Consider the following 13281-nt stretch of genomic DNA (forward strand, 5'->3'; position numbering starts at 1 on the left):
GAGAAAGCTCCAGGGAAAACACACAAAACAAAACGACCCATTAGCGTGAGTTAGAGAAGACTGAAGAAAGACCTTGGCTTTGCTTGCATGCAACAATCTGATGGTGAGAAGTGTCCTGTGTCTAACCAATATGCAACGCCCTTCCTGAATTCACAAGTTACACAGACAGCACTTCACTGTTGATTTTTTTTTTTCTTTTCTTTCTTCCTCCGTGTCATGAACAAGGTCAAATCTTCTTTTACAAAGCGAATTAGGGACAAAGTCTCTGGGAAACAGGTATAAGAAATGGGGCGATAGTTGTTTACGTGGACAATGTGTCAGTGCCACAGTTTCCTCCTCCACTGTTTATCATTATTAGAAGCTGCCGTGGATAAACCTTCCAAGCATTCAAATCGATCGGGAATGCACCTCGTCCCCACAGGAACGCTACTTTTTCTGAGGCATTGCTTCGTGAGGAGAATGAACGAGCTATTGCTTGCTTCAGTGTTCAGAGATTCATTCGATAAAAAGGAAATTCAAAGGTTTTGCCCTTTATTTTTTTTTACCCGTCTCTCTTACCTCCCCCAATCTCAACCTCTCCAAAGCTGCCAGCTTAATCTTCTCTACCAAAACCGAGCAGAAACACCATTTAATTCCCTCACTCCCCGTCGGTTCTTCACTGCATTGGTCAGACCGATGATAGACTACTTATTGCTTTTCCAATTTTTGCCACTCTGATCTCATTCTGAAGAAATTGAAATTTTTCTTTCGTGAAGACCGAAAGCATGAGCAGGATTGGTAGTGGTGGTGTTCTTCCTCGGCTGCTGGGGTACTGTCTACTTCTGTGCCTCGCGGGACATGTCGGAGCGCACTCCGGCATATTGGATGCAGAAGCAGGGGTATACAGCAATGCTGTTGTTATCGACGGTACAGCCCCTATCGCCGTGACCGATGAAGATTTCATCTGCGCTACTCTGGACTGGTGGCCACCTGAGAAATGTGACTATGGGACATGCAGCTGGGGAATGGCATCCATGCTCAATCTGGTAAATTTATTCTCAGCTTCTAGTTTGGTGGTTTCCAATTAGTACCATTTGGATGTCATAGCTGATCCTTTTGCTTTTTTTTTCTTTGCTTCGGGCAGGATCTTTCCAGTCCAATCTTGTTGAATGTTATAAAAGGTGAAAACCAATTGCTTAAATCTTCAATACCAGTTATTGGAAATCTGATATATAATGTTGCCTCATGTTGATATGATCCAGCTTTTTCACCGCTGAAGCTTCGGCTGGGGGGCTCCTTGCAAGATAAGGTGATATATGAGACATTAGACTCTAAGCAGCCATGCACGCCCTTCGCATACAACGCATCGGAGATGTTTAGTTTCACTGAAGGCTGCTTACCTTTGGCCAGATGGGATGAACTAAACGAGTTCTTCCAGAAAGCAGGGTGGGTAAAAGTTTTGTTCTTCGTAGCAATCCGAAATGCGTAGGTTTGAACCTTCTCAAGTAACTGAACCTGGTTGCAGGGCGATCATAATTTTTGGCTTGAATGCTCTAAATGGAAGGGTTAAGCAGAGTGATGGCTCAGTTGGAGGACCTTGGAACTACACCAACGCTGCTTCTCTCATTCGTTATACAGTCAACAAGGGTTACACAATTTTCGGTTGGGAGCTCGGTAAGTTTGCTACAATCAAGAATAAGTGGCCACTTGGACTCGCTGGTTCATTGAATGCCTCTCGTTGCCTCTTGATTAGGAAACGAGTTAAGTGGATCGGGAGTGGGAACTAAAGTCGACGCAGATCAGTATTCTGCAGACGTTGTCAACCTCAAATTGATCGTCGACGACATCTACCAAGGCTTCCCAGTAAAACCACTGGTGTTAGCACCAGGGGGCTTCTTTGACGCCGCCTGGTTCGCTGACCTCGTCGACAAAGCAAAACCTAACTCGTTGGATGTGCTCACTCACCACATTTACAACCTTGGCCCAGGTTCAGCGTTAGCACATTCCCTCAAGCTAAGCTGCCTTTGTAGATCTAGTAATTAAGTGCTCGACTTGATCAGGTGTGGACAAGCATTTGGTTGAGAAAATTCTGGACCCGACTTATCTGGACGGCGAGGCGAGCGTATTCAGAGATCTGCAAGGGCTTATCAGGATTAGTGGGACTAAAGCGACCGGTTGGGTTGGCGAAGCTGGAGGGGCTTACAACAGTGGCCACCATCTTGTGACTGACGCATTCGTCTTCAGCTTCTGGTGAGCCAACGCCAGCTACCGCCTTGCATCATTTAATGACGCTGGTCGACATTCTCTAGTTCTGTTTGTCAGGTACCTGGACCAACTCGGCATGTCCGCCACCTACGACACCAAGACATACTGCCGGCAGTCGTTGGTGGGTGGAAACTACGGCCTTCTCAACACAACCACCTTCCATCCAAATCCTGACTACTACAGGTAATTAATTGCGTAATGGCACAGCTAGCTGAATAATCATATGCTCGAAGAAATTAACAAACCATTACTCTGCTTTGCTCTGAATCATGCAGCGCTCTATTGTGGCATCGATTGATGGGAACCCGGGTTTTGGGGACAAATTTAATCGGGAGAGAGCCCAGTTTGATAAGAGCATATGCTCACTGCGCAAAAGAATCAGTAAGTTGAATCTTAGAGAAATTAATATGATAAGTAACTGACAATTAATGTTGATGGAAATGACATTTGCAGGAAGGAGTCACTCTGCTATTGATCAATCTCAGTGGCAACACCACGACTCAGCTTCCGATCATAAGCCCGACTTCTTATTCGCTCGGCCGGAAGCATCATCCGGGGGCTGCTAGATCAAAGATTCCTAGTCTGTCGGCAGAGGACACGAGGGAAGAGTACCACCTCACAGCCAAGGACGGTGACCTCCACAGCCAGACAATGCTGCTGAATGGCAATGCGTTGGAATTAGATGCTGACGGGAATATTCCGACGCTGGATCCTATTAAAGTTGACGCATCGCGGCCAATCACAATCGCTCCGTTCTCTATCATATTCGCGCACATTCCTTCCTTCCGACCTCCTGCATGTAGGTAGTGTTTTCGTGGTGTTCAGAAGAAGTAGGTGTGGTTCTTTATGGAGAAAGCATTGGTTACATAGATGATTGGGAGTAGGAAATAAAAATAAGAACAGTAGATGATCGGAAACGGCTAGGGGGGCTTTTTTTTTATCATGGTATTCTTTGTGAAACCGATTGCAATAAGTAAGCAATTCTGTATTGAAACATCTATTCTTTTAATGACTCCAAGTTTTTAGAAATTAAGAGCGATAGGGAAGTAGCATAAATTCAGGTTCAACTAGAACCTACAGATTGGATATTTGATGACTGGATGATCACTTCATCCAAAAGTTATGAGTACGAAAAGACCTCATGTCAAGGACGGTGACTGGATGATCACTTCCTCTAGTTCTCTTCAGATACTTACACTAGGTGGAATGATGAGGCTTCTATCTTCTCTTCTTCATCTTCTCTTCTTCATTTATCTCCGTGGAAGTAGGGGTAAGTCTTCCTAGACAAGTTGAGTTAGTCGGGATAAAATTATTATCATAAGATAAGAGTTTAAATCTCGATAAAAGTCGAGGAAAAAATAATCTTCTTTGTACTGATCAATTACAGATTTTCGATTTATCTTTCACAGATGATCATGGACATCGATTGTATGGCACCACTGGATGATAGATTGCAATTTTTATTACCACGTGAAATGACACCCGTTGAATTAAGTTGTACCATGTTTTCATAGGAAATATCACGTGTTACGATCTTACAAATTAATTAATAATTATGAAGGTCAATATGTTATGGTGATAGAACATTTGAGTCTAAGGCTGACTACACTATTTTTTTTAACATGTTTTCATCAATAGAGAAATTAGTTGAAACGGTGATAACGGGCCTATATAGCATCACTGTAGAAGTATTATTGTAGCAACCGAGTAATGGATTGCTCAAGAAAATAATCTAGCTTGTAGAGTAAGGTATTATAACATGGTTACTATAGCAATGAGAATGGATTGCTCGGGAGAAGATTCTAATGACTTGGGATGCTCGGGGATAAATCTGAATACTATCATATATCCCTCCTTCATGTCGAACTAAAGAGAAAAATCAAATAAAGTCTAATAAAGAAGTGTTTAAAAATACTTAGCTCATGGATAAATCTAGTTACCATCAGATGTCCCTCCTTCAAGTTGGACTGATGAGCGTAGTCGAATGAAGTTCTATTAAAAGTGTTGGGTCAAAGAGGATAATAAGAAAGCTAAGAATACAAGAAGTCCCATAAAGTTCCAATAATGAAGAATAGCTCAATCCCACTGTTGCAGAACATATAAACACCAAAAAAAACCAAAGTTTGATCCATCTAAACCAAGGAGAGAGACTCAATCTCTCGGTCATGTGTGTTGGTACCCCAAGGTAGTTTTGATGTAATCAAACAAGTTAAGTTAGGTCCTATTATGTTTAACCTTGTGTTTAAGTGTACAGGAACTTAGGAGCGCAGGGTGTCGAGCGAAAGACGCGACTAGAGAGAAGGATGGCACGGGAGAGAGTCAACGGGCTCGGTGTGTCTGAGAGACGAGGTGCTGCGAAGAGTACACTAGCAGACGAGAATGGAACGTACGGTGTTTCCGAGGGACGAGAAGCCGGAGTGGAAGATTGTTCGAGGAGCAAAAGACACAGCTATCTGAGAGACGAAAAGCTATGGAAGAGTACGCTGACAGACAAGAAGGAAGCAAGCAGCGATTTCGAGGGACGAGAAGCCGGAGCGGAAGTTTGCTCGAGAAGGTCGGAAGTTGGGTTCAGGTGAGCCCTATTCCGAATGGCCGAAATCACCCAAGCGAGCAGAGCCGGAGCAGAAGACTCAGACCGAGAAGAACGGAACCGAAGAAGAAGGCCTGGATCAAAAGTCAATAAAAGGCGGACTTCTGATGCCCGGGGCGCTCGGACCAGTTCGGGGCACCCAGACCAAGTTGGGGCGCCCAGATCAGTTCAGGGTGCCCGGACCAATCCGCGACAACTGAAACCCGACTTTTATCTAGATCGACGTGGCTTTTGACCGTTGCGTCAGGGATAGATTTCTATCTCATTTCAAGTGTTTGGAACGCTTCCAAGCGCCCTGAGCAAGGCTATATAAACAACCCTACTCCCAGAAGCTAACATAAAACAAGAAATACTCAAGCAACACTTGTAGAAGCTAACATAAAACAAGAAATACTCAAGCAACACTTGTAGACGCTTTCATTTCTATTTAGCTTCATCGTTTCTGTGCTTTCATTGCTGTAAAGAGACTTCTTCGTCTGAAGGAGAAATTAGTGCGCTTTACTTCCTTGGATTAACAACCTCCCCGGTTATAACCAAGTAAACCCGTGTGCCTTTGTCTTTTAATTTTTTTCAATTTCTTATATGCAAGTGTTTGATTTATAAAGCTGTAAATCCGAGAAAGATTTTTTTTATTTTGTTTTTATGCAAGGGCTATTAACCCCCCCCCCTCCCCCTCTAACCGGTCGCCAAGGGTCCTAACAAGTGGTATCAGAGCCAAGTTTGATTCAGGAGGACTAACCGCCGAACGAAGCACATGAGATGGCCGGACCGAGCATCTACCTACCAATATTTGAGGGGGAGTTCGCTTTTTGGAAACGTTGGATGGAGGTATATTTTAAAACTAATTTTGATATTTCACTGACAATTAAATATGATTTTGATATGCCTAAAAGCAAAGAAGGAAAAAAAATTAAGAAGCAACAATGGTCTGAAAAGCAACGCAACAACTTCATGGCTAATGGTAAGGCTGAGTTCCACCATCTGAGCATTCTGCCTGCCCAGGATGTCGATAGAATTGGCAATTATGATAATGTAAAAGAAATTTGGGAAAAGTTCTTAAATTTCTATGAAGAACCAAAAGTAGTCGAATCTAACTCCTCAATGAACTCCAAGTCGTTATCAGAAGTAGAAAACGAGGAAATTGCTGAAACTGCTCTAATAGCCGAGTACCTACTTGAAGAAGAAAGTTCTTCATAAATGAGCATTGAGAGCATCAATGAAGAGGGAGCAACGTCGGAGGAAAGCAGCTCTACAAGAGGAGCATCAGAAGTCAACAAGGTAAGTCAAATACGATCTCTATTTCCTGATCAATTGTTTAATTTGATAAAAATATTGTCAAAAGATTCTTGTAAATCAGAAATAGAAAATAAAAAATTATTAATAGAGAATAATGAGTTAAAATGAACTCTAGCAACAACTTGTCGATTAGAGGATTTCGACAAACTAAAAACAGAAAATGAAATGTTAAAGGAACATACACAAAATTTAAAAATTTCTACATGTTCAAAATTCTCTGTTTCGAATTTTAGAAATTATTATAGACTAAAATGAAATTTTAAATGGCCAAATTAGAAAATTGTCAAAAACCTAAAAATTTTCTAGTTTGGATTTCAAGATCATGCTTGTATTTTTTGTAATTGATTTTTTTTAAAAAACTACAAAATTCCTTTTGAGTTTAATTATTATTCAAAATTAATTGGATCCCAATTTTTTGAGAAATAAGAATTCAATATTCATCTATAGAAAAATTTTAATATTTGAATTTTATTATTCAAAATTTTTAAGAGTTATCCTTGCTAACTAAGAAAACTTTTCTGAAATGTTTTTGAGTTATTTATCTAAATACAATTTTTTTAAAGAATTTTTAAATTATAAATCTTAAAAATATATTTTCTTTTGTCAAAATGCATGCTCTATACATTTTTAAGAAAATATTTCAAGATTTTCAAAATTATTTTAATGCTTTCAATTTTGATTTTTTTTTTCTCTTAGACTTGTGTTTAAGATTCACCAAATTTTTTAAGTCATTTTAACCTTATAAATTCAAAATTTTGTTTGTTAAATGACTTAAAATTCTTGGCAAGTTACCCTTAGGCTTTTGAAGTACCCCACTTTTTTATGTGATTAAAAGGGGAGAAGGGAAGATTAAGTCTAGGGGGAGGTAGTTTAAACTTTTTTAATTTTTGCATTTATTGTAAAATTTATTGCTTTTACTTTATGTTGGTTTACCCTAACTTAACTTGGGTTGCTCAGATAAAAAAGGGAGAGATTATTGGTACCCTAAGGTAGTTTTGATGTGATCAAACAAGTTAAGTTGAGTCCTATTGTGTTTAACCTCGTGTCTAAGTGTATAGGAACTTAGGAGCATAGGGCGTTGAGCGAAAGACGCAGCTAGTGAGAAGGACGGCATGGGAGAGAGCCGACGGGCTCAGTGCATTTGAGAGATGAGGTGCTGCGGAAGAGTACACCGGCAGACGAGAAGAGAGCGTGTAGTGTTTTCGAGGGACGAGAAACCAGAACGGAAGATTGCTCAAGGAGAAAAAGATGGAGCAGTCCGAGGGATGAAAAGTTGTGGAAGAGTACGCTGGCGAATGAGAATGAAGCAAGCAGCGATTCCTAGGGACGAGAAGCCGGAGTAGAAGTTTGCTCAAGAAGGTCGGAAGTTAGATTCGGGTAAACCTTATTCCGGATGGCTGAAATCACCCAAGTGAGCGGAGCCGGAGTGTAAGACCTAGACCGAGGCGAGCAGAACCGAAGAAGGAGACCCGGACCAAAAGTTAGCAAAAGGTTGACTTCTGATGACCGGGGTGCCGGGAGCAAGTCGGGGCGCCCAGATCAGTTCGGGGTGTCCGGACTAGTCCGAGGCGCCCGGAGCAGGTTAGGGCGTCCAGACCAATCCAAGGCGCCCGAAACCATTCCGGGCGCTTGGACCCCAACTTTTATCCAGATCGACGTGGTTGTTGACCGTTGCATCGGGGATAGATTTCTATCCCATTTCAGGTGCCTAGAACGCTTCCAGGTGCCCTGACTAAGGCTACATAAACAATCCTGCTCCAGAAGCTAACATAGAACAAGAAATACTCAAGCAGCACTTGTAGATGCTATCATTTCTATTTAGCTTCATCGTTTTCGTACTTTCATTACTGTAAAGAGGCTTCTCCACCTGAAGGAGAAATTAGTGCACTTTACTTTCTTGGATTAAAAATCTCCCCAGTTGTAACCAAGTAAACTCATGTGCCTCTATCTTTTAGTCTTTTTGTATTTCTTATATGCAAGTGCTTGATTTATAAAGCTGTAAATCCGAGAAAGATTTTTTTTGTTTTGTTTTTTTGTAGGGACTATTCACCCCCCTCTCCCTTCTAGCCAGTCGCCAAGGGTCCTGATAATGTGGACATAAGAATATAGAGAAGACCAAAAATCCAACCAATGCCAATTAGGAATAGTAAGAATGTCAAGAAAATCAAAAACTCAATCTGAGATAATAATAAGAATTCATAAAGAATAGATGACCAATTCCCCCTAAGGATAAAAATGAGAATATATAAAGAGAACCAGAAGACCAATTTGTCCTGACCATATAGAAGAGTTCAATCCCTTAGTCGAGAAAATGATAACCAGAAATAGAGAATAATAATAATGCCTAGAAGAGCAGAAAATCAATCTAAGCAAGAAAATTAGGAAATTAGTAAATTCCTATCAAGGAGAGGAGCTCGATTTCTCAATTATAGAGACATATATGGATATATGAATGGTCAAAGATTAAATTGATCTGAAGATAACTACAAGAATACCAAAGAAATTAGAAGACTCAACCCTACCTAGGGATATTACTACACAACATGTTACGATAAAAAAACTATATCTATTGAGAATATTGCCAGACATATTAATAAGATGACTATTAAATTAAGAGAACCAATTCTGCTGGGGGATATCATGGAGTAGCCTGAGAAGACCAAAAAATTGATCCCAACAGGGATATTGCCACATTGATTAATAAGACCAGAAATCCAATCATCCTTGGGAATATTATGAGCGATGTTGATAGAAATAATGTTGACTCACATTTGGGGGTAATTTGAAGAAATCTGAGAAGACTATGAAACAAGCCCCCATTTTGATATATGGTTAAATAATATAGTCTAGATTACGATAGAAGAGTACAATTAGAAGACACTATAGCTAGGGGTTTGTGTCCGGAGGCTGTTAATATACTTAGATTTCATGCAGTGGTCGTTATTATTGGCCCTAGGGTACTAGTTTACATGCCACCTAGGCCTATATATTGATGCTCAGAGGTTATGAGAATAGTAATATTTGTCATATTAGCCATTATTATTATCTCAGAAGAACTAGGTATCTTGCCTTTAAGCAATTCTATTGATGCATGAGGTTGTGAGAATAGTAATACATGGCACATTGGTCATTATTATTGGCTCGGAAGCACTAGATGTATGACCTTTAAGCCATTATATTGATGCTTAGAGGTTGTGAAAATACTAATAGCTAGCATATTGGTCGTTATTATTGTTAGTGCAGTTGGCACTAATGGTCAAACCTAAGTTTTGATGAATAACAAATGGATTAAAATTAAGTGTTGTGTGATCTAACCTTTCTACCTAGTGTGCAAGATTTAACGGATCTGACACCAGGTTAAAATCCAGCTAGGTCTGAAGGACCTGATAGCTGGTATATAAATCCAGAGAGGTCAAGAAGTGACCCAATATCTGGCGGAAAGTCTGGCTGGGTCTACGAAACCTGACAGTTGACTGAAATCCAGTTGGATCTGCGAACCTAACAACTGGCAAGACGACCTAGTGGGCTAAAATAGAGTCAAGCGATTCTACATGGTAAGTAAGGTAAGTCACTAGAAGAGAGTATTTCAATGAGAATGAGTCTCAATTAAGGACTTTAAGCTCATGTCCAGTTTAGGTCCATTTTCGAAACACAAATTAAGACCATAAATAGATACTGATCTTAGTAAGACAAAATCTAACTCATAAATCTATATAAATTATTCATGCATATATTTTTATAACTCTATTTTCTAGAGATAAATATAGACCTTTGAATTCTACACCCATGGCAATTAACAGAGCTTGATTCTGAGTCTAGAGTCAAAAGATATGGCCTCCAAAAAATTACTATGTCAAACTAGTAGATTAGAGACTCCTCAAATGGGTTGGAGGCACCTCAGATGGATGGGAGACACGTTGGAGAGCGCTGGAGGTACCTCAGATGGATGAGAGGCACCTTGGAGAACTCTAAAGGTGCCTCCGATAGGTGGGAGGCACCCTGGAGAGCACTGGAAGCACCTCAGAGAGCATGGAAGAAGCCTTCAAGTGGATAGAAGCCACAGTTTGCACTCCTTATCATGACTGAAGCTGAAAGGATCATCTTTTGCGATTAGAGGCACCTTCAAGGGGGTTGGAGGTGCTCTCAACAGCCTATAAATGCCTTGTTCGACCAACGGTAAGGTATCAACTAATGTTCGAGCTACTATGACTTTTTTGCTATGCCGAACACGTTGTACTATTGCTGCACTACTATTCTGAGACATCCAATTATTGTTGACAGACTGACATCAATAGACAAGCCCTAAACTTAGACAGTTTAAGTGTTGGTAAATTTAATTAAAGTCATTTACATTATTATTGTTCAAGAGGATGTGTAAGGTGTTACACTGCCCTTTACTCTTATACTCGATTTACTTTTCCGACGATTCTAGAAGAGTTTTTTAGTGAATTACCCATTGATACAATTTGAGAAATCGTGGATCTTATATTAGGAGTCACCAAAGACTTAGAACCAAGTAATTGACTGAGTTTTTTGTTTCACTTTCATACTTAGTTTTTCTGCTGCACTACTATTAAAGTTTTTAAAATTGAAAAATATTTTATTTTTTAAAACACACGTGATTCACCCCTCCCCCTCTCATGTACACTACGGTCCTATAATTATTAGCTCGAAAGTACTAGCTATCTGCCCTTTAAGTTATTATATTGATGCCGAGAGACTATGAGAATAGCAATACCTAGCGTATTAGCTATTATTATTGACTCAGAAACACTAGCTATTTGGTCTTTAAGCCATTATATTGATACCCTAAGGTAGTAAAAATGATGCTCAGAGGTAGTAGGAATATATATTTGGCGCATTGGCTATTATTAGTGGCTCGAAAGTACTAGTTTACCTAGCACTTAGGCAGTTATATTTATTGGGACTCCATGGTAGTTTTGATGTGATTAACGAAGTCAATTTAGATCCTGTTAGTATTTGATCTTTGTGTCTAAGTGTGCAGGAGCTTTGGAGCACAGGAAGTTGAGAGGAAGATGCAACTAACGAGTAGGATGGCACGGGAAAAGAGTCGATGGGCTCGTGCATTCGAGGGATGAGGTGATGCGGAAGAGTACACCGGCGGACGAGAAGGACGTGCATGGTGGTCAGAGGGATGAGAAACCGAGGAGGAAATCTGCTCGAGGAGAAGGTCAGAAAATGGGTTCGGGTGAGCCCTATTTCGATTGGCCGAAATCACCCGAGTGATCGAAACAACAAGAGAGTCAAAAGGGAGCTGTGGAGCTGTTGGAGGCGCCCTCAAAGGAGTTAAAGGCACCTCTGCGCCTTTCAATGGGAAGGCGCTTTCAACAAGATTGAAGGCACCTTCAACCCACCATGGAAGGCGCCTATAACCACTTGAAGGTACCTTTGACCAAGCAAATATTGTCATTGCCAAAGGATAAAGCTTTATCCTTTGGCACCTCACTGGAGGTGCCTTCCAGCCCCAGATAAGATTTTCCAGGGGCTATAAAAAGACGCCTAGACCTAGGAAATAAATAAAAACTTCAGTATTCATTTCCTAGCAATTGTCTCAGCAATTAACGAGTGTAAGAGGCTTCTCCGCCTTCACCGAAGGAGATCTTTTAGAGACTTTTCATTGTCTTTGGATTAACAACCACCTAGGTTGTGATTAAGTAAATCTTAGGCCTCGTCTTTTTAGTTGTTAATTTAATTTACTATTATTGTTACTTTTAATTAGAGTTGAAAGAAAGGAAAGGGTGTTGTTATTGTTGATAGGCAATTCCCCCCCCCCCCCCCCCCCCCCCCCCGTCCTCTTGCCCGCCACCAGCGGTCCAACAATATTGATGATCGGAGACAATTATAATATATTTAGCCCATAGATGATAATAACCTGAAACTCACATTTTAAAACAATGTTAGATAGAATTATTAAAAAAGGTAAGATGTACTTAATAGCAACATTTTAAAGACAATCCCATAAAAAAATATGTTCTACCTTTGAGATAGCCATAATACCCATAGAGTGTCATAAATAACAGAAGTCTAGTCATGTCTCATTCAGTGATAGGAATGTTAGAGTGTATACTAAAAGCCTAGCTTTTTGTATAAACATTTATTTAGAAATAAGAATCATGTTGGTCAAGTGTCTACATTTATATATACTGAGTGTAGTCGTTCAATTAATTTATATTGTAGATAACACGGTATGTGGTTTCACACACAGGAGATCGTGTTATCAGTTCTTTATAAATTATAAACAGTAGCTCACGACTAAGATGGAAAGGAACAAATCATTGGAATAGTCATAGTGTAATTAGGTATTAGTTTGTCTTGACTAATAAATTACACTAGTACACTCTAAGTGTATTGAGCAGGACCATTTAAGAAAAGTTCTTTTTATACTGACTTAATAAAAGAACAAGTTATTAGTTATTATGGAAGTGTGTGCTCTTAATCCTAATATAATAATAAGCATGTATATTTAATATTTATTTCTTTAACTTATCAATGGGTGAGATTTAGCTTGATAAATCAATAAGCCTAATAAGTTAGGAAATAATATTATTTATAGTGTGTGTTGTTGATTATAGAAGGAAACTGTGTCCTAGTAATATAGGTTGATATTGTCCCCAAGAGGAGCTCATAAGAATTGTCATGTTAAACCCTGCAGGTGGACTTAGTCCGACATGACGATAAGGTTGAGTGGTACTACTCTTGGACTAAGATATTAATTAAGTGAGTTGTCAGTAACTCATTTAATTAGTGGACATTTGACATCTTAAATACAGGGAGACTAACACACTCATAATAAGAAGGAGCCCAAAATGTAATTTGGGATTGGTGCGGTAGTTCAATAATAATTCTTTAGTGGTATGAATTATTATTGATGAAGTTAATTTGTGTGTTCAGGGTGAACACGGGAAGCTTAATTTCATCGGGAGACCAAAACCAATTCCTCCTCTCCGTCCCTATCGTAGTCTCTTGTATATAGAGATTTATACCCACCACATATCCACTTCTTACCCACCTTTATACCCACCACATATCCACTTCTTACCCACCTTTATACCCATCCTATTGGGGCCGGCCAAGCAAGCTTAGAACCCAAGCTTGGGCCGGCCAAGTAAATAGGATGAGTTGAGTTGGTG

General features: G+C 39.9%; 1 protein-coding gene across 2 annotated transcripts; it reads left to right on the forward strand.

Moving 5' to 3' along the window:
* Window positions 1-296: 296 nt before the first annotated feature.
* On the forward strand, window positions 297-3255 carry LOC122045540 (heparanase-like protein 3). Of its 2 annotated transcripts, none has more exons than XM_042605802.1 (10): window positions 297-666; window positions 756-1025; window positions 1124-1160; window positions 1242-1425; window positions 1505-1653; window positions 1733-1966; window positions 2040-2229; window positions 2302-2427; window positions 2520-2625; window positions 2698-3255. In XM_042605802.1, the coding sequence occupies exons 1-10, from the start codon at window positions 313-315 to the stop codon at window positions 3049-3051; spliced, it is 2004 nt and encodes a 667-aa protein (XP_042461736.1). In that variant the 5' UTR covers window positions 297-312; the 3' UTR covers window positions 3052-3255. The 2 variants fall into 2 exon arrangements, with proteins under 2 accessions (XP_042461736.1, XP_042461737.1); XM_042605803.1 differs by having other exon boundaries at window positions 381-521.
* Window positions 3256-13281: the final 10026 nt, after the last annotated feature.

Source organism: Zingiber officinale, chromosome 2B, assembly GCF_018446385.1.
Source record: "Zingiber officinale cultivar Zhangliang chromosome 2B, Zo_v1.1, whole genome shotgun sequence".
Lineage (NCBI taxonomy): Eukaryota > Viridiplantae > Streptophyta > Magnoliopsida > Zingiberales > Zingiberaceae > Zingiber > Zingiber officinale.

Coding starts and splice junctions, on each gene's coding strand:
- LOC122045540 (XM_042605802.1), top strand. CDS start 313: ATGTGTCAGTGCCACAGTTTCCTCCTCCACTGTTTATCATTATTAGAA. Junction 1,426..1,504: donor GAGTTCTTCCAGAAAGCAGG/GTGGGTAAAAGT, acceptor ACCTGGTTGCAG/GGCGATCATAATTTTTGGCT. Junction 1,654..1,732: donor AATTTTCGGTTGGGAGCTCG/GTAAGTTTGCTA, acceptor CCTCTTGATTAG/GAAACGAGTTAAGTGGATCG.